General features: G+C 35.3%; 1 protein-coding gene across 1 annotated transcript in view; it reads right to left on the bottom strand.

Moving 5' to 3' along the window:
- FRYL (FRY like transcription coactivator) overlaps window positions 1–22,375 on the bottom strand; it is a 163,641-nt gene that overhangs the window by 27,059 nt on the left and 114,207 nt on the right. The window contains exons 35-52 of the mRNA XM_066548450.1: window positions 22,144–22,312; window positions 20,765–20,849; window positions 18,894–19,006; window positions 16,385–16,535; window positions 15,958–16,061; window positions 15,210–15,395; window positions 13,279–13,483; window positions 12,283–12,404; window positions 11,613–11,803; window positions 10,833–10,927; window positions 9,129–9,736; window positions 8,444–8,541; window positions 7,300–7,470; window positions 6,231–6,371; window positions 3,954–4,151; window positions 2,584–2,745; window positions 2,220–2,294; window positions 914–1,090 (exon numbers count right to left, since the gene is read on the bottom strand). Coding sequence (XP_066404547.1) covers window positions 914–1,090; window positions 2,220–2,294; window positions 2,584–2,745; window positions 3,954–4,151; window positions 6,231–6,371; window positions 7,300–7,470; window positions 8,444–8,541; window positions 9,129–9,736; window positions 10,833–10,927; window positions 11,613–11,803; window positions 12,283–12,404; window positions 13,279–13,483; window positions 15,210–15,395; window positions 15,958–16,061; window positions 16,385–16,535; window positions 18,894–19,006; window positions 20,765–20,849; window positions 22,144–22,312 — 3,051 coding nt within the window. The remainder of the gene's footprint in view (window positions 1–913; window positions 1,091–2,219; window positions 2,295–2,583; window positions 2,746–3,953; window positions 4,152–6,230; window positions 6,372–7,299; window positions 7,471–8,443; window positions 8,542–9,128; window positions 9,737–10,832; window positions 10,928–11,612; window positions 11,804–12,282; window positions 12,405–13,278; window positions 13,484–15,209; window positions 15,396–15,957; window positions 16,062–16,384; window positions 16,536–18,893; window positions 19,007–20,764; window positions 20,850–22,143; window positions 22,313–22,375) is intronic.

Genomic DNA, 22,375 nt, shown 5'->3' with positions numbered 1-22,375 from the left:
TTCTGGCTGAAGTTAAGCAATACAGGAAGCAGGAGGAAAGCAACATAAAACTAAAGAATTAGGGGGAAACCTTGTAAAGAGGTCTAGATAAATCAAGAGAAAAACAATCAGTGTTTAGATAGGTAGATATTAGTAGCTTGTGGACTCATGACCAGCAAGGATATCCATTACTATTTCAATAGTTTGCATAGACTGTAACAAAACCACTGCGAGAAACTATAGAACATTCTACTTTTTCCTTCCCAGTCCTTTTATAGTCATACTTTTAAGCTTCAGCAAATTCTGGTCTGAAGCATTTTATTGATCTGAAACAAGTAACAGTTGTTAACAGAATCTTCACTATTTCTCAATACTTAATTTTGTTTTACCTTCCCTCTCTCTTTTTGACAGGAGAAGTAGAGGAAATACAAGAACTGCAATATACCAGATACAATGTAAAAGTCAAAGCAAGCAATTTTAGAGAGCAAGTCAATCATATATAATGAGATAGTGTATCATACAGGTTGTTACTTTGAAAACCTTTCATCAAGTTCTCAAAATCCAGACATGTATCAGAAACAATAATTATGCCATTTTCTTAACACACTGTTCCATAATTAAGTTTTCTCCTGCATGGCACCCAGGTGCTCATGCTGACATTGGCTTACACTGTCATATCACTTCACTTTCAGGTAAAGTCACTTAAATCCCTCCAAAAAAACCTCAACTCCTTCCTCCAAAACCAGCCAACAATTTGCAACAACTTAACTCTGCAAAGTTTTTGGCCCAGGTTTCTCTAAGCTCCATCATGTCATAAATTTTTCTGAATTGGATTAGCCAGTAGGGCTGCCAATTCCTTGGAATTGCACCAACACAACCTTATTTTTAAAATGCTCTCAAATGGAAATACACAGAAGAAACCCCAAGGTCTCACCTCCGCATCTTCCAATTCAACATCTAAAAAGTCAAAGTCTTTAAAAACTCCAAATTGTTGTTCACTGGTATTGTCTTCTACAGCCACTTCCTCCTCTTGAATCACTTCTTCTGTTGCTGAAATTAGACTAGTTTGTTGATCTCCAACTTCCAAGTCTTCGTTAGAAGAAAACACAACCTGCAGATATAGGTAAAAAAAGAAGTAAGAACTTCCAATTTCTGTAACTCCAAAAGTCAGCTATCCTGCTTCCTGCCATTTAGTGGAATTAGTGGCAGGCAGCGTGTCTACCCCTGTACTGGTAACACTTTGCTTCAAGACTAGCTGGATTTTAAACTACATCTTGAAATTAGTGGTATTGTTCTCTCCTTAATGTAACTAAGAGTTACAAAGATATAAATAGAGAGAAAAATATATCACCCAAACTTCATTTTCATAACCACAATATCAGTCAAATTTAAGAACAAAAGAATCCATCATAATAACTAGCCACATGACACAGACCGTACCTACAAACTTCACCTACGAACTTCTGTGGAAGGACTGTACACCTTTAAAAGGGATCCAATACTGAGCTACTGTGGCCTTCACAAATGACAATATTCTGTTTTTATTTCCATACACTGGTTTTTAATATGTCCAGTTCCAGCTTTCAGACATCTATTTTTATTTATTTTAGCTTCTTCCACTCGATTCAAGATCCTTCTCCCACCAATATTTTCCTCAGGTAAGAACTGTTATGCCACAATAAAAAACTATGTTCCAGATGATAACCAAGGTAGGCTATCCACTTTGTTTTAAAAGCTGTCAAAGTCATCACCACCATCAAGCATAGTATGCCAGTGGGTTCTTTATAAAGAAGTAAAACCATCAACCTATTTTTACTCAACAGTTAAGACTACTGTTCCTATAAATAACCATGTTTCAAGGTATATGACCCACTGGTTATTTTCAATGGATTCTATGATATTTTCAATACAGCATCAACACCCTTGCAGTCCTCAGCTACTGCTACCCCTTTGCTCAAGAGCATCTGTAAAGGACTAGGTAGAGAGGTAGTCAGAACAGGGGAGATCCAGTTCAATTCTCTTTTCTAGCCAAGACAACCATGCCCACGGGAGTCCTTGAGGACTAATAGTAATCCATTACTTCTGATTCTTCTTTTTAATCTTTCCATTGGATTTGTGAACTGCTGAGCCAAAACTAGCTTGTCTAAATCCACTGTTCATAACTTCACCAACAACTAAAAATGCAATAGCATTCTGCTAGTTGAGTTCAAAAACCAAAACAAACCACCACCACCACTTACCGAAGGATTCTTGGGAAGACCAGAATCTGGACCACACAGAGAAAGCACATTCATTAACTTCTCCCTAGTCCTTCTCTGAAAAATATACCAAAGAAAATCACATAGCACAGCAGCTCTTCGAGGTCCAGGTAAAAACAGAAAACATTTGCATATTCAACTAGTCATATTGCATATTGACATCCTCTAAAAACAATCTTAAATTTTTTTACTTTTCACCAGTATCAGCTTTTAGTTTATGCTGTATTAATCTACTGTTTTGCTATGACATAATACAGACTTCAATTAACACTTCAATGCATTTTTTTTAATACATTCACAAACACTATCTCAAATATATGTATAAAGTGTTTGAGGCACAATATACCTGAGATGGCTGTGGTCTCTTCCAGCTGACAGGAACCAGTGCATTTGAATTGGAGCCTGACGAAGTTGAAGAAGTGCTCCGGGTCACAGCAATGACTTTTGGCTTCCCATTTCTACCAGCTGCACTGTGTTGATCACCATATTTATTCCCAATAATTGGTGTCTAGCAAAGACAACAAACAATTTATTAGAATTCAAATCTATACTAATAAAGACCACATATTTGACTTAAGAATTTAGCATTATATGAATTGTAGGAGGGTTGGGCTGTTTGTAAGCATTCTGTAAAACCCATGTCAAATCCAATGAGCCTTGGTTCACTGGGAAATACAAAGCTGAATACGTGTACCCTATGCAGCAAGGGCCATTCTGCCCACTTGTGTCGTATTTAATTATGTACATTTTATGCGACAATCCAATTATATTTTTAAACACACTTTAAAACTAAATGTGTTCTAGGTTTAAAAGATGCAAAGCTTCTCTGTAGAATCATTCCCTGACATGAACAAATTGTTTTCACAGACCAGCAACTTCACAAACACACACACACTTCTGAAAAAACAATTATCAAATTCAACTCTTTTGACAACAAATGCTAACCCAATGAACTCTGTGGGAATTTATCTTACCTCTCAATTATCCACATACCCTGAAACTTCAGTAGTGAATGTACTTGCCAATTTATGTAACATTCCTAAGACATCTATATCTCCTATCATTATCTAGGGTTAGTTTCAACCAAGGGCTCTTACTCCTGATCACCTCTAAAGTTTCTACAATTTTCATGTCTCTACATTACACTGCAGTCACTTGGCCATGCTCCCCTTTTCAGATGTAGAATGAGTATCATTGGTGGTAGGGGTGATATTTTTAACCACAGGAGGTTTTTCTCCAATTGTATCCCTCTTACACTGAATTTCCTAAATTTTGTATCCTATCCCCTCCTCTAAATTTCCTCCCCCTTCCCTAAATTCATGCCAAAACTGCAGTACAGGGATTTAATCCTCCCAGCCCTTGAATGCACAGCCCTTCATTTGTTGAAAGCCTGGTGTGTTCAGCTGCAAGCAGCAGCCAGCTGCATTGTCTGCTCTCTGACACAGATGAGATATCCTTGAGAATAATCTTACTGACTTTCAATAATTCACTCTCCAGATATTCAAAAGGGGGAAAAGGCAAACAAACATCATAAAAGAATTTGAAATTTATCTTCTGGTATCACTCTCATTTACAAGTACATAAAACTTCAATCTCTGCCATTCTTAAAAACTGTATTTATTCAAAAACATATAAATGTAGAAGGCTAACAAAAAATAACACCTGAGTTTGTAACAGCAAGTCATAAGTGCATTGTCATCTAAATATAATAATTACCTCTGATATATCAAAATGAAAATCTAAGGTCTTCCCAGGTAGCTCCTTGGAGACATTATTAAAAATTTTCGTGAAAGAGATTTCTGGAGAGCCGATATCACCTCCATAAGACTTTGGAATATCATTAGGCACAACAAGGCTTGCTGATCGAGACACCACCAGTTTCAAAATATTAAGGGCTTCCTTCCAATATGGACTCTGAAGAGAACATACACAAATCAAACAATAATCCTTTCAACCAGGACAGCAATTTTTATGTACAGTAGCATTTTCTAAGAATCCCCAACCCAAAGCCTCTGATCTACTACCCATGGCTGAAGGGGCTAGCACAGGTGGGAAACTTCAGACCCTGAAGTGCCAGGAAAGCAGTGGCCATCCCATGGAGCATGGTTAGGTCCAGCCAAGCAGGCTCAGTAGCTCCAGCTCACTGGGCTAGCCACAACCAGACCTCAGTCCATGTCCCTCCATCCCTGCAGTTACACCATGTTTTTTTACCATTGTCTGAAACTGCCCTTTGTGACCCAGGAGACAGAAACTGAGAGTATTGAACTATCACTTAACTACAGCAACTGACAGTCCTCAAATTAACAATTCCACCTCTGGTCATCTTCAATTATTTCACAGTCATGGAGAGAGTAAATGCAATTTGAAACAAGCAAACCTATTCCTTGAAATACATGAGGAAATACAAAAGATTTTATTTAAGAAGTGAAAACATTTACAAAGCTTTTAGTATCAAACCAATGGAGTGCTTAAAAAATGCTATAGAAAAAGTGTGAAAATATAAGAGGCAGAACCAGAGTTAAGTGGACTTAAAAAAATGATTAAGACAATGTAAATAATTCAGTGGTTTCAATTACACACACTGTGAAAAGAATCAGAAGAAGAGACAAAATAAAAGCAGCTTTGTGCAAGTATTAAGATTTACACTCCCAGAAATGCAAGGATTCTGCCTGAAACTTAAATCTTCCAATTTTTGAAATCAGCATGATGTCTGCTTTTTTTTTTAATTAGGAGGCCATATTTCTCAAAATATTACTTTATTGCATTAAAATAAGTAAACACCCCTTTCAATTCTCTAAGTAGTATATGCTTTATGCTTCTTTTCAGATAATGAGAGTCTTCAATAATCTCCTCCATTTGTATGTATCATAAGCATAAAAAAGCTGTCTCAAACTGGAACTGTCCTTTAGCACTTAGATTTATTTACAGCCATTGTCATTGCAGAGGACTGAAAAGACCCAAAGCTTAGTAGAAAATTGAAGCAAGACATGATAATTTATGATTTTCTTTTGTCATTTATAGTAACACATTTTATTTTATCAAAAATATGTTAAGACTTCTCTGGAATGTTTTTTCGCTAGCACCATCTTTTGATAGCTTACATCTAAGATCACATTCCATGGTACTGTGGGCTTGCTTCAGAGCAAGCTTGCTCAGAGAGGGGTTAGAGGTGAAGCAAGAAGCCACCAGGCCATAGAAACTATAGCTAATGCTAATCATTTCATTTTGCCTAATGCACTCTGACAGGAGCACAATATCTAAAGTACATATCCATCAATAACAAAACGTCCAGGGAACATGACTTTCCTGGTAATTATGATTAAACCATTTGAATGAAATACATTCGCCAATAATGGAATTGAGAGAAAAAAGAAGAGAATGCTGTGCACTGAAATGGTTTTATGCTCCAGGCATTTTTATAAAATCTTTCAGTAAGATGCTAGACTTTCTTCTGTGTAATAGATTTTCAGTAAATTTGTGTTTCAAGTACAAAGGCTTAAATTACCTTGGGCAAAACACTGTGGTTCATCTTTTGGGGACTTTCTTTAATAAAAAATGTACTCAATTTTGTTAAGGTGCACCTTAAAGTTCCTCACGGATACATTACTGAGAGTGATTTAAATATTCATTTAACCATAAAATTTTCTTTTTAAAACATATACACATTAAAAAAACATTTGTCCAGCTTAGCAGTAAACATTTCCTTGTGTTTGAATAGCTGAAGGATCATCATCTCTAACTACATATGACAAGTTGCTTACATCTGTACATAGATGCACATTCACCCAGATAACGTGTGCCACCAGATCCAAACCACATTGGACAAATACAAAAGCATTTGGTGATTAAGTACATAGGAAAAAACCCCTATGGAAACTGACCACAAGCATCTTATTTATATCTGAAATAAATGACCCCCAAAATTCAAGTGTAATTTTGATACCATTTTGATAAAGAGCAAACAAGACTTTTACAGTTCTTCAGAGTACCTACCTGAACATATTTACCAATAACTTTTATGATTTCCAAATTAAACTGCTTCACTGGAGCTGTGGATAGGTCAATATGACTCAGAAGACTGTAAATGATCTGCAGCAAGGACTGTTGCATACTGGATAAACCTTTCTCTAACAGCTAAAAGAGGGTTTTTAAAATACAAAATTTAATTAGGGCCTTTAATGGTAGCAAAAAGTGAAAGCAAACATTAAAATACAGCTAACTTCTACACACATTTATTTTTCCCTTCAAGAAACTTAAATGTACCACTTCCTGTTTTTCAAACTTTTTGCTTTAGCACTAAAAAACAGTAATACAACAGCACAATGGTTTTTGTACTAATTCATTTTTTCCCTGAATTTTGACATATTTTTAGCACAGATTCAAAGTACCTAATAGTAAAACACTTTTCACTAAATAAAAGTTCATAGTAATTCAAAGCCTTAAAACTGTATGAAAAACAATTACAGCAACACCTTAAGGAAGGTTGGTAAATGCAGTTTTACAAACAAAAATATATATATAAAGTCATTTGTAAGAATGAACAAATCTTTTAAAATGCCTCCATCAGTTTGAAGTGATACACTTCAACGACAAGCTTTTCATACAAAGTACTTAACAGCTTTCCTGTATGAATGGCCAGCAGAATAATATACTGATTTCTATAATTTAAATTATCTTTTTCTACATTATGCACTACTTACAAATGAACTTTGCAATTAATTTTTAAAGTTGTGTTAAAGACATGTGTACCTGACTAAAGAAGGTCTCTTAAAATTTTATTTTGCTAAAGCCAGGACAGTGTATATTCATGTAGTATAGAATATAAACTTTTAATACCAAACACCATTCTCATAAAAGGAGATCTGTCATTAGAGGGATTCTAATTTCAAGGTACTTATAAATTACTGCACTCCAAAATGGCACCTTTTCTACATCATAGAACATTTTAGTAATACTTTCCTGTTAGAGAAGATATGCTGTATTCCCCCTGATATTCAGAATAATGAGAAAATAGTAATTGGCAATGAATCGTCAACATGAGATACTTCCAGTAAAAACTTACCTCTGCAAGATAAGTTATGAGGTTAAATGTGGCATCTGAGAAAGAGTCATGCAAATATCTACACACTACATTAATCCAGTTAGAACAGTCTCTGGAATAACTGTGTGTACTGTATAAACTCATCATATGAGCCAGATTGGCAAGAGTTGGTGACTTCTCCTCTGCACAAACCTGAAGAGCAAAATCATATTTAATTATATTAGAAAATATTTTTTTTAAAATCCAAGCATTCCTGAGTCATTTTGCACTTGTCCCAAATTTCACTCTAAGATTTAATTTCTAAGATTTCACTTCAGTTATTTTCTAGTAAGTGAAATCAAACCAATCACACAAGCCTCACCTACAGTTTCTGTTGAATTTTGGTACTGTGGCGTCCATGTTCCAAGTTTATTTATTTATCATACACTTGGTATGATCAACCAATATCCCTCACTCAGGTAATACAAGTATTTAAGGGCAGCAGTGATTTGTGCACTTGCATCAGGCACATACTCTTTGAGTCAGCCTGTGCACAGCCTCAGTGGTTTAGTGGTTCACGTGTCACAGTCTGAGCAGAGGTGTATGCCTGCATCTCCTGTGCCACACAGCTCTTTCCTATTCCCCTTTCCACATTCTTCCTTAAAAGAAAGACTCTGTCAGGCCAGTGCAACACCATCCTGGCTAAGAGCTGCTGTGCACCATGTACTGCTTTAATAGCCACTACAGTTCAGAAATATTTCAAGGTGTATTTTACTGTGTACAAGTAAAAGAACATACAACCTTTTCTTCTCTACCAGTAAGAAGCACTTTCTTCTTGTAAGAAAATTAGGAAGCATGCTTAAAATGTGATTAGGTTGACATTCAAAATTACTATTAGAAAAATCAGACAAGTAAAAAAAAGTAATTGATATCATTGGTAAGAAAATTTGTTCTTGAAATACAAATTTTACACAATAAACTAAAGAAACAAACAAACTCGGGGGTTGATACAAGGTCCAGGTATATAAATTTGACTGGATCACATCTTTAAAATATGGCCTCATAGTTATGTGTATATTACTATTAGAATCACACAGAAGTATTACAAAAGGGTCCCCAAAAAATAGAGAAACAGTGCTGGTATATATATCCTCCTGGATACTTCTCCAAGCATCATGTTACATACCTTTGCTATCCTGTCAGCTGTTTCTTTACAAAACTGAGTTGGGTTATCAAAATGTTGTATCAGATGAGGAAGTAGGCATAAGATGTTTAGGGGAAATCCTAAACACATACATAAACAGAGTTATAGGAGTCCTTAAGGTTTTTAATGACTTAATTTAACGTGAAGCTAGCCAGTATTTAAAGTTCCAACAGCAAGACACATACTTTCACACAGATATACAAATTATATATACACATACATTTATCTAAGTATGCATGTATGAACAATGTATATAGATATGTCTGTGTTAGGTATAAAAATGCATGATGAAAATAAAATCATCACTGGACCAATTAACCAAAACTACCATGAAACTGGATAGTTTTAGGCACTATGTCACATTGTTTCTAAAAATGTGTAAGTAGGGCTATTTGAGCTAGTTTGCACAAGATAATGAAAAAAAAAATACACAGCTCTTAAAACTCACTTGCAAACAACAGTCAATACATAAAGTTTACATGCAATCTTGCTCATGAGATAATCATAGTCTGTAATGTATTCCCTTTATGTAGCAGTGTAATACAGACAACTGCAGAAAGCATTTTACAGGAGCGTTTCTTTAAGGCAAAAGCACAATTACTACTGATTTTGACTCTACTTAATTCAATGAGAAAATAGATTTCTATCACATATTTACTAAAGTTACCTGCTAACTGAGAAGGATCCACCAAAGCATGCCGGGAAATTGTGATGAGTTTACTGAGGAGATGAACTGTCATTTCTTGTGTAGAGGCTGAAGTAAAGCCTTTCAGGAAAAGCTGCTGAAGGCCTGGAAAGTTATTCCATTTCAGTTTATTCTGCACCTCTTCTATCTTTTCCCGACTCTCTGATTTATCCAGAGGCATGTGAATAAGAAGCTTGTTGAGCAGCTTGAGAGCCAGCAGGTATTCATACTCATAATCTGACTCCAGCAACGAAGCTGCAATCCAAAATATGGTGGCCATCAAGTTGACAGGGTCAGTAGTGGGCTGCACATCATAGATCCCTCCCTCTCTCAGGGAGGAAAGGCTTCTAGTCCTTGCCAAACTTCCACCGTGATTTATCCTTCCATCCATTATATCCAGTGTGTTGCTCCGTCGCCGGTCACCTCTCCGCTCACTGATTAAATTCAGTCTCAAGGAATTACTCCTTGTATTGCTGTAGTATCCCAAACAACTGCCACTATTCATGGGACTTGTGCTTAGATTTATCTGTCCAGTGCTTTTCCTATTAGCTGCATACTTGTTTCCCATTACAGAATCATGGTATGAGGTTCTAAAATAAAATCAGTTTACATATTGTTACATGCCAAATATTTTAATAACAAAGAATTTTAATAACAAAGAAAAGAGGAAGGAGGGAAGGAGGAAAGAGACAGAGAGAGACAGAGAGAGACAGAGAGAGAGAGAGAGAGAGAGAGAGAGAAAGAAAGAAAGAAAGAAAAGCTACACAAATCACATACACATGCAGTATACCCTGTTTCATCATCCTAAGAGTATTATAATGCATGTAAACACAGGATTTCTGTATCTATTATTAAAATATCCTTATGGCATAAAGACAACACTGCAGTACCCTGTTATCTTTTCTACCAAATCTTTTTGTTACAATCCCAGAATACCATAAAATTACAGTAAAATTGGAAAAATTAGCCCATAGCATGTAAAAGATTATGTGTAAATGATGACCTAGCATCCCAACTTATTTAAAGCTGTGATAAAAGTAGGGAAATTAATGAATTAATACAATTATTACCATGCATTTGTCTGAGGTATCTAACCTAGGAAACCCAATACCTTCCTATTCTGATATAGAGAAATTGAATGTATTCCTAGAAATCTCAGCATTTTCAAAATCTTTGCAAGGGAATCAAACAAATACAGATGTCTGTACATTTAGGGATTTTTTTTCAGTTTGATAAAAAGTCATCAAGGTAACTACTCAAACAGTAATGAGACACACAAATGACTCAGACTGTTCAGTTACACTTTTTATATATGGACAACAAACTTGAGGCCTAAGACAGACCAACATTTGCAGAGCATTTAAATTCAAGAAGGTTAAGAAGAACTGACAATATTTCAGAACTGAGCCATAAGAAACTCCTTGAACTCCATTTTTACAAAATTAAATTGAACCCAAGAGGGTAAATCAGAAAGGCAATAAGATATCCTTTACAAGAAATCTAGATTCTTACAAGTTTTGCTTGAGGCAGAATGATAAAAACATACCAGAGCAAGCAATTTTGCAATATGGATACAATTATTCTGCAAAGATGACAAGAAATTATTTAATTACATTTATAATACAGATTTTTAATAATTCAAATGTAAAAAATGCATAATAAAGATTGACTAATAAAAGAACTTACTGAGAAAGGGCAGAAAGCAGATCATAATGCTTCATCGTTTCAGCCAATGTATCAATAGCAGATTCTAAAGTCAAAAGCAGCTCTATGACGAAACCCTGGGGAAAGCCACAGGCCATTATAAATTATGCAATATGCACAAGGAAGATCACAGAAAATCTACTAAGTAGTAATATAAAAATATAAAATCAGTAGCAGTAAACTAAATTATTTCATGCTTCAATTAGAACACAATCCTCACGAGACAGCTCAATTCAGCAGTATAGCTTCCAGACAAGGAAAAATTTCAATTTATTTATAAGCATTTACTGAATTAATTCTAGTTTGCACTTTTTTAAGGATGGATTGAAGGATGAAGTCATTCAGACTTATTCTGCAATATTAAAATATTAGATACACTCTTAAGATGTACAATGACACTAAGCTGAATAATTGTTAACACCTTATCAAATAAAGTTCTTAACAAAAGAAAACAAAAATAAATAATTTCTTATATGGCTGATCTCAGTATTCTCTAAAAATGAAGGAGGTGGTGTCTACAGTAAACAGATGTATCAAACTCTCTGAAAGAGCCTCTTGCTGTAGAAGAGAATGTGAACAACTTTTCCTCAGTTAATTAGGTGAAATTCAGGAAGTGTCATGATTAAAACTGTTTCATATTTGAAACACTTAAAAATAAAAAACAACTGAATGAAACAATGCTTTTAAATTTTGCTAATCATGCACGCACATCATTTAGACAGACTTAGTTTTCTAATAAAGTGGAAGCAAAATTTCAAATACCTGAGCTTCTTCTCCTGCATCTCCAACAGTTTCTACTAGTCTGGAGAGAACATCAGAAAGTGTAGATGGAGTGAGAGGCTGCTTCAGAGCCCTGAAAATCTGAAAGGACCTCCCAGCATAATGGCGAGAGGAGCACGAAAGAGCAGTTTGCAAAGCAACTTCACTGAGACGATGTTCCAATTGATATCCTCCTATGAAGGGAAATAAATAGTCAATTAACGCTTTATAAAAAACCAAATCCACTTGAATTTACTGAAGAGTAAATTGCCACAGTCATTCCCAAATTTAAAATATTCTCACATCCTCTACATTTTTCTCAACCAGTACTAGTCTCAAAAATCTTCACAGGAATATAAACATGTCTTCCAAATACTTAATGCTAGAGAGACTTGTAGGTAATAAAACATCTATGATTAGAATATTAACTGTTCACAATAAATTAATAAGATGTTTTATCTCATTCCTAAAATAAATATTTAAATATATATTTAAATCTGTCATAACAGAAACATGAAGTGAAGTGAGCAATACACAAGAAAACTATTATTTAGAAGCAGTAATTTCCTAGAGTGATTTTATAGATAATCTATGCATTTACATGCGTTAAAAAGTATTTATTTAGTTCACAGTCTTGCATATTTGATCATGCATGGTCTGTTTGCTAACATACCTGAGCTAGACTGTTTAAATATAGATACCACATGCTTTAAAAACACAGTTAACTGTTCAGCACTCTTTATATTAGGGTTCTTGGCTGAAACATCTTCATGATTCCAAAGTGGGCCTCTTTTTCTAAAAAATACAAAAATAGAGTAAACAGAATATAAAATGCAGCCTTTGTCCTTACTATTATTTAAATGAAATTTAAACCTTAAGGTTAATTGCAAAAGAATCTACTATGCACCACATAAAAGAAACCACCTAGAAGTGCAGGCATGAATTGGAAGGAATTTTGACAACTGACCAATATTACACATAGACAAGAAGTTAAGACAAAGTGAAAAGCAGTGTATGAGTTCCAATTGGAATAACTGGGTAAGAAAATGGAAGAGATGTTATAGTATATAACATATATAATAGATGGAAGGTATAGTTATAGTATAATAAATAGTTCTCTAAGAAAGAACCAGTACAACTACCACCATTATGCACTTCCTAACTTCCTTTCTTCCCAATTCATTTCCATCGATATGCCACACAATTATAAATTTAGGCTGAGGTAAAGCAAAAGTATCAAAGTATGGAGAAACAGGTAGGAATTCAGATTAACACCATCTCGAAAGCTTAATAAAACTGTCATACAAACTGTACAAATGTGGATGATTTTCCCAATGTCCTGTGCAACAAATTTGTCATTTTTGAATAGTCAGCTCTCTACTGCTAGGTAATCCCTAAACTGCACACAAATCTCTCTAATCATCTCAATGTATTCCTGCCCTAATTCAGAATAAAACATGGCAAAATACTTTTAAACAGACAGGACTTGAAAGGATGGTCAAAATTCTCTGAAAGTGTTGGAAAGTTAGAGTTTTTCATATGTGTATCACATAAAAACATTTACTTGTGATAAAACAGAGACAGAATTAAAAACCATGATGCTAAATGGTGAGAGGTTTGCCATTTTCCAGAAAATATGTCTTGACAAAAACAAAAATTGAAATCTTACCTTGAGGTAATAAATTCTATAAGAGTTTTCACTTTTTCATCCTGCTCTACTGAAATGTCAACCTCATTGAGGATTGTGGTGTGCAGTTGAGAAATGGCAGCACTTGTATTTCCTAAACTGATGCTAGAAGAGGTAGAACTTGAACTAAGTCCTGAGTCTGTCATTGGGGAGGGCTGGTAATCAGGTATAAAATCATGAACACCTGCTGAAATTGAAACAAGATGATTATGCACTTTTAAGTTGACAGTTAATATTAAATATATCAAAAGAAAAAATAGCCCTCTAAAAAGATCAATAACTTAGTAAATGTAATGAGAATACTTAAAAGAGAATAAATCAATGGATGCAATAATTTCAAAGAAATCAACAAATCTCATATATCCAAATTCTTCACATGACTTATCTGAACTTTAATTGGGAACTGCTAGATCCCTTTTTAAAACCCCTCTATTATCCTTGATTTTGTATTAATTGTATCAGAGCTCATCAGCTTCTGAGGCATCTCAACTTAATTTTAAAAATTATACAGAATATTTCTTACTAATGAGCAGGCTTTTTTTGGTAAAACCCAGTCCCACTGTAACTGACAGTACTTGAAATCAGTGAACACTGAGTATTATCTAATGAATGGACTATGAGCAGAGCCCCTGTGGCTGCACAAAGTTTCTCTGACGTTAGCTTAATCTTGTGGCCAGAAGATTTTTCTCTTCCATATAAAGAATCACGTGACAATAAAATACAACTGCAGTGACTGCTCACATTGCCCTTCCATCCATCTATGAAGGGCTGAAGGAAAGTTAACTACCAAGGAAAACTGGCCAGGCCTTTGACTGCAGCACTTGTATTTAAAGAAGTGTAAGACTCACTAACCCACCACAGATTTTCACTATAGAACCACAGAGTTTGGACTGGGGTATTTGAGCTTAGCCACCTCAAATAAAATTTGTCTAACCTTGTGCTAGGTGTGCATATCTGTAAACACCTTATCCTAATCTCTAGCTGGAAATGTTTGATGCTGACCTTATTCTAGTTTCTATCAAACTATTTTTTATTGTGTCCTGTTTATTTAGATAGTTTTATCCAAGCCCTTAAAGATTAGGAAGGGAATGGTGGTTTTTATATGCCACTGTGTAAATGCACCATTAAAGTTCTGCTAAACAGATTCCTGTAAAATAATCCTTCCACTATACACAGTGGAATTTAATTCCTCATTGCTACAAAAAACCAAATTCACAAATCAGACAACTACTTTTGCAAAGTAATAAAGCCATTGCTGATGTGAACAAAAGAGAACAAACAACTGTATGGCAATATGCTGCCACCTACTGAAATAATATGAAGTACTAAATTTAAAAAAACCACAAAGAAGTATTTTAATAGAAACTACAATACAGTCTCACCATCAAAATATTCCCTTCACAAAGAGATACATAGAAATATAAAGTACACGTACAATTACAATATTGTAAAGTTAAAGGGAATATTAAAAAGTCATATCTCAAAAAATATTCTGATAGCCAATAAAGAATGCAATCACAGCTGACAAAACTTGGACATTTTAACTTGCTATAAACAAGTAAGAGATGTATCTTCTTGGTTTTTATTTTCAAAGGCATCATGAAAACAGCTGTATTAAAGTTCCAAAACACAGATCTCCCTCTTTGATTTCCACTACTATTCCTCATACAACTGTGCTCCCAACTCTGATGACTGAGCACAAAGTGCCAATGAGAACTCTATTCATTTTGACTTCATTAATTAAAATTTCATTAGATTAAAATCCAAAGAAATAAATTGTAATGCCAAGGCCTCAGGAAAATATTTGCAAGAAATGTGCAAGAAAAACAACAGAAATCTTATTAATGCCTGTAATAAACAGGTAACTTCCCATGTCATTTTAACAAGCAACATGTAATAAATCAAAAGCATACCTGTGAAAGTGTAATCTAAATGGGTAGTTTGTTTGACAGTAAGCACCCTGGACTCGTTGAACTCTCTGTTTCTGAGTAGGACAGAAGCAACAGACTGGACATTACTGCCAGAGCCCATCACTATCAGTAGATGCAAAAGTAGTCGCTTACAATGCTCATAGACTTCAGGGTGACCGTGGTCAAAACCTAACACAAAAGGAAAACAGCGAGGCTTTATGATATTCAAAGGGCACATTGAATTACATTATTTAAAAAACAGCAGTATTCAAATTGGTTTTCTATACTTTATCAAGTAACAGATATAGAATTCTCTAAACAATATTTTTTCAGTGTTTCAATATAGAAACAGCAGCATATATTTTAACAAACAGTATGTTGATCAGACAAAAATATATCTGATAATCCCATGCAAGTACATGGGATAAAGTACAAAGTAATTTTAAGTAAGAACTTCATTTGCGTTCTGTATGAAAATTATTAAATTCAGAAACAGAAAGGAAAACATTGCCTTTTACTGTGTCTTCTACAAGAGGTAAAAGTGACTCCTAAACAAAGTGCCTTAAAACAACTCCAAAAAATCTACATTATACTAATTAAGCTGAAAGACATTTAATTGAATTTTTTAAAAATACTGTAAATAGTATCAAATTAATGCCATTTCAATACAATGGCAAAAATTAATTTAAATATCAAGAACAGCTGAGAATTGCTCAAGTTTCTATAAGTATTTCTGTAAGAAGTTAGTTACCTATAAAAATTGCATGAAGCAAAAGATGCAAGTATCCTCCCCATTCCACCTTTACACTGTGGTCAACTATCAAATCAGTCAAAAGAATCACTGCTATATTGCATCTAAAACAAAAAAATAGTATGTTAGAAGAATGTAACAGGAACTTCACAAAGAGCTACAAAGAGCTTCATATACTTCTAACTTGTATTCTTCAGTCTATAAACATTCACAAAGCTGTGTTATAAGGCAAAAGATGAAGGCTAATAATAAAAATAGAAAAATTTTAATCCTCCAGATTAAAAGCTTGGGTAATCTTAAATTGCTGTACACACAGAAAACAAATGTATTATTAACTGCCCTTTAATCTGCTATCTTCAAATGACTGTATTTGTGCAACACAAATGAAAACATAAAGAACTGCCACTGGCATTGCCAAAACACCTACCTGTGAAGTGACATGCCCGGAGGAGAAGTTTCAGGCAAGTAATCCACCAGTGGTGACCAGCAACCTCCAGAAGGTGGGAAAGGGAGAGGCTCTCCTTGATTGTGCTCCATCACCTTCAACCGCCAGTTGGAATAGAGAGGCATTGAATCACCTAACACAACAGAAAATTAAACCAGAAATATATTTACAATGCATATTTCTGTATGTTACAGCCTTCTGAAGAAGTATTTTTAAATTCTTGAAAAGTTGAGATCTAGGAGAGGGGAAGGGGAGCCAGCTGTAAACAGTAGCTGGACACAGTGTTTTGAAAGAAGTATTATTTCTTTTAGTATAAGGATGATTCTACAGAAGTTGCACACATAACAGAGTAAGGTGTTTTTGAATAGGTTCATAAAACTTATGATAAAAGGCAAAGTGATCTGATGTAATTTCCTTGAATTTCAAACCTCATGCCAGATAGGAAGTTAATTAAGGCTCAGCCCTAAGATTTAACTGAACTCATCTTGAATAGTGTTTCATTATAGGCTAAGGAAGTATTCATCAAGAGCACATCTTTATAGGTCCCACAGCAAAACCCCACCAGTGCTATCTGCCAGATAATGCTGGCCTGATCCATGGGTAACTTGGAAGTTGCCACTTTTACAACAGCATAGCCAATCCCACTGGTTGATAATCTCTCACTGCTCAGAAAATCAGTAAATTTGTCAAGAAAGCACAGAAAGACATTTAGTTTTTTATTTAGCAAGCTTCAAAAGTGCAAGAAAAACTTCACCTGTTTGGTATGAGAGTATACTGTGTTAACACACCCAAAATGCTTTACTGGTTTAAAAGTTGTTTTGGACTTCAGAACTGTCAGTCAAGACTAGAAACAAGAAAATTGCTTCAACAGTTCTATGTTTCAGTGATTCTACCAGCTCTGTTTGTAAGTATAGCTGCAGAAGTTTCAGATGTTCACACATGAATCAGCTCATTATCACCTTCTTCAACGGAAATGACAAACTCCTTACTGATGGAATATGGGATATATCATCAAGATACTCAGTGTTGCTATCACAAACAGCAAACAAATCCAAAAGTGACTGTAACTGTGATTCTGGATAATGCCTATCCATGCAGTAATAAACATTCTGGGTGACCAGAAGCCATTAACCTGTTACGGACCCAAAGTTTAGAAGATTCTGCATTAGTATGTCCAGCCCTTACAACAATCTCTGTAGAGGACATTAGGTTTCACCTCCTTAGCAGAGGCACTAAGAATATTCATGTTCATATATGAATACGAACATATATACAAATTCACTCTAATCTTCACATTGCGCAAATAATCAGTCACTGAAGAGTGCATCAGAAGATCCTAATGGACTCTTGTTGCTTCAATACAGCATGGACAGGATAGGTTCCATACTGACATCTAAAGCTCAAAATGCAGAAGTTCACCTCCTGTTGTTCAGTCATACAAGAAAATTAAGGAAAAGGCAGTGTTGCACTGTGTGCTGTAACATACCCAAAGTACTTACCTGGTAGTAAAATCAACAGTCAATAAAAAATTGAGTGAAACCTAAGTCTGTGGGACCACTTCCATGACTGAAATATATCTGATTATCCCATGCAAGGTGAAGTATAAAGTCATTGAAATTACTAACAACCTGTTAGCTGAAACAAAAGTTTCAGTGAAACAACTCTTCCGACCAAGCACACAGAACCCACTAATGTAACACATCATTTACTGTCTGACCACTGTCCTCATTTTTGCCTGATTACATGACCTTTTTTGCTTTCTGTAGCACTGCCATGGCGATTCGTATCTTAGGCATTGGTGCAAAAGTAGCCACAGTTAATAAGCCTCTGTTAAGGAAATCTTTGCAAATGCATAATGGAGTTTCAGAAGAAATTTTTACCTCTTTCCATACCTCTGCATCTCAGTGGAAAAAAAAACAACAAAATAGATCACAAAAAATAACTCAAGACACGTTTTCAGAACAATCTTGGAAATTAGATGTACATAAAGAGAACTTTTTTCCCTGCTATATTTTCCTTTGCTATGGATTAAAAAAAGTTTAGTATCCTTTTTTTTTGAATAAGTCAAGGAATGCTATCATTTAAAAGAACAATTACTTGCAATTTTCTTTTTTTAAAAAACTTCTTTTCCATCGCCTTTTTTTAAATCTCATCTTCATGCTGCTCATCTCTGTTTCTTGTGCCTAACTGTCGAAGGAAATAGAGTAAAACCATTTCATTCAGGAAGATGTTCACAACTCACTCAAGAGGATAACAGAAAGAACAAAGCATATTATCTTCCTTGAATATTTTATTGCAGTTGAATGTATGCTAGACTTCCATAGTAGTAATAAGATGGAGGAAGATAAAAAAACCCTTGATATTTAATAAGTTTATGCAAAAAACATTGATAATGCTCATTTCTTTATGTTCCACAACCTTCAGCTGAAATATTGACTTGTGAAAATTCTGTGTGCTATTCATAGAAATATTTTAAAATAAAGAATATTACTTTTTTCCTCTTCATATGATCCTCCAGAGCTGCTGCTGTAGCGAGATTCCAGTCTGTGGTGCTGGCGGTTTAAGTTGCTGTTCAACCCGCTGTAGATGTCTAGGTGTGCGTAACTGTAGGTGCAAATAAAGCAGAATTAGTAACTGACGTTCTGTAACAAACACTAATCAGGGTCTCTCAGGAAAACTGTATTTCTGCAAAACTCCTTTAGAAAAAACAATTCATCTTACAAGGATAATCAACATGATGCCAAAGCACCTCAGCCATGTAAGACATACCTTCTCAAGCAACACCAGATAAGGGGATTCAAAAAGATTATCCACTATAAATTGTATTTCTGTTCCATCATTTTCACTAACATTTAAGCACATTAAAATAACTGTTACCATTTTACATAAGTTCTTCTCAGTCTAGAACAAAATAAGGAAATCCATATGTGATCTGTCAGAGACATATGCATGTATACACACACGGTGTCCAAGATCCTACCTTGCTAATCTGATAAAACTATAAAGAAATCAGATAAATTAGAGTGCTAAAGCACCATTTCCAAACTGTTTCTATATTTCTCTCCTTTTGGCAAGTCCAAGATGTACAGGGTACATCTTATCAAGAAGCATATACTCCCGGCAGGTTTAAGACAACCCTACAGTATATGCTAAAACTCACAGAGACTTTCAAAACTGCCTTCATTACTTTACAAGTTTCTTCAGCTTGAGCCCCCATAGCAGCCAAGTCCTTGTCTGTGCCTTGCTCAGCTGAATTCTGAATGACGCCTTGCATTCCAGGTTTCTGTGATTTACTATCATACAGCTCACCCCAATTCAATTTAAGTATTGGGGTTGCCTCTACCAATATATTTACTATTCTAATTATATTGATATAATTATCCTAAAGAAGGAAAGAAAGTGTGCAACTAGGAAGTTATATCAGAACTGTAATTATTAAAGTTCTCAAACAAGCTGTCAGAAACTCATTTGCGAACTTATGACATCGTTCCTACTTGACAGTAATGGCAGACGTGCACACTTTGCTCATGCTAATCACAGAGTCTCCACTCCCTCTTCACTTGAAGGTTAGCTATCCATATTAACACAAAATGACAGCATGCCCACACTCAGTTACTGCTGAGCTCCAAGTACACAGCCTAAGTCTGTATCAACTGTTTGCTTTCCACCAGCCTCACAGTGTCTGACAAATTTCTCCAAAAGATTATGTTTAAATAGCTCAAAAATTAGGGAGGGAGAAATCTGTTTTAAAGTTAGCTGTAAAGTATCTTGACACAGATACCAGGCATCCAAATACCCTAGTTAGGGAAAATAAACTAGCAACACATAGGCAGTGTTCATTTCCAGTGAGGTAATAAATCTGGAAGTCATAAAATCACATAATTACTTGGATTGGAAGGGACCTTAAAGATCATTTGGTTCCAACCCCCTGCCAAGGCAGGAACACCTTCCACTAGACCAGGTTGCTCAGAGCTCTATCCAGCTTGGCCTTGAACATTTCCAGAGATGGGGCATCCACTTTTCTGGGCAATATGTTCCAGTGTCTCACCAACCCCACCTCACAGTACAATTGCCCTCATGTGAACATACACAGTCCAGTGTTAACAGTAGTTACTTCAGGCACCACCAACAATATAACTGCAAGCAATACAATGCCTGACCTGGACTGGAGTTCAAATTACAGTTGAGGCTGCTAGTGTTAATCCCAAATAGTATTCCAGTTCTGTTGACATGCATGCCATTACATGGAATGTAATCCCTGCAATGAAGACATAGCTGGAGCTGCTGAGATGGGAGTCTTTCAAGTACCTAGAAGGAATTTCCTGTGATTCAACTAGAACTGCTCTTTGAGGAGATACTTACTTCTCTTCAATACTGTCTTTCATGTGTTTACTGTCAGGATTGCCATCTGCGGGAGCCACCATTGTATTGCTACTAGAAGTGGTACCTGTGAATTATGGACAAGGAAAAAGGTTGGTCAATAAAATGGAAAAGTAGTCTTAAGCACTACAAGATCACCCTTATTTACTGGTCCTTGCCCAGAGCCCTAATCAGGTTTATTCTACAGCAACTGGCACAAATACAAACTGAGCCATACTTTCACATGCAATAAAGGATTGTGAGCTGCTACCATAATTTCATTAACCAGAAAAAAAAAATTATCTATTCCAGGAATCTCTAACTCTTCAATGTAAATTAAGTAGAAAGTTTTTTAAGCAGTTTCTAGAGACCTATTTCCTTTTTTGCTGTATTATACATCTCGCAGTAATCTGCAAAATGTAGTTGGACTTTGTTATCCAGTTAATTCAAACCACAAACTCATTAAGGATTAAAACCTAATAGCCTGTGGTGCAGCTTTTAACAATTCTCTTTAGAAATTTGCAAGCATCACATTGAACCGACAGCCCCATCTGGAAGCAATTTTGTACCCTTCCAGCTTTTGCTATTCTGAATTACATTAAGTGCAAGAGCCCCAGATTGTTTTTCACATTTTTTAAACACTTCCAAGAACAAGTGCCAATGCATCCACCTTGTGATCAAGATAACACCATGTGATAGGTCCAGGCTGCTTCACAGTATTGACAAATTTTCAGCACAAAAGTTAAGGCCTTGCTTAGATTCCCTCCCCACATCTGTGTCTTTTGCAGCTCAATTTGACAGATGGAAACTGTACCAAAACAAGACTGCTTTTCCCCACATTTCTCAGCATGTTCTTGGATTGAAGTATGAGGTAGACACTTTTGATATGTTCAGCACTTTGGGGGGTTTTTGATGATTGGTCTATTGTTAATAATTTCTAGATAAATTTTCCTAAGTAAGTGAACTTAAATCTTGAAACAAGTCCTGTGGATGCAGTTTGTGTCTGTAACAGAACTTCAAATGCAATAACTTAGATGGATTTAAAATTATATACATTTTCCCCATGGTTTTACTGACTAAACATCAAAGTTATATAATGAAGGTAAACAGTGCAAGGTCTCTGAACACAGATGAAGTCTGATGCACACATTAAGACAAACCTGTCCCTTGTGAACCTATCAGATGTTCTTCAGTAAGAACTCTGGGTACACCAAAATCTGCAGATACTGTAAAACAAACTTTTAACCTGTTTTTTAGATACAGAACCTTGCACTCCTACAGAATATTTACAAATGCAGTCCAGTGGCATAACTAATTGACAGCAGCATGTTTATAATTATCAATAATAAGAGTTTAAATGAGTGAAGTCAGTAAATGTTTACCTGAAGTGACAGAAGGGATTTTGTAACTGGATGTAATGCGGTAATATGGTGGATTATCCATATGGGTGACTCCTGAACTGACAGGATCCGTAAGCTGAAGTTCACTCACCAGCTCTTCTAGTAGTTGCATTGTTTTGTCTCTACCCAAATAAACAATTACTTTCTTTACCTGCAATAAAAAACACATATATATAAATATTTATTTATTTATATGAAAATATTTGAATACCAC

This window comes from Molothrus aeneus, chromosome 4 (assembly GCF_037042795.1).
Source record: "Molothrus aeneus isolate 106 chromosome 4, BPBGC_Maene_1.0, whole genome shotgun sequence".
In the NCBI taxonomy this organism is placed as follows: Eukaryota; Metazoa; Chordata; class Aves; order Passeriformes; family Icteridae; genus Molothrus; species Molothrus aeneus.
This window is presented reverse-complemented; position numbering and strand designations above follow the sequence as displayed.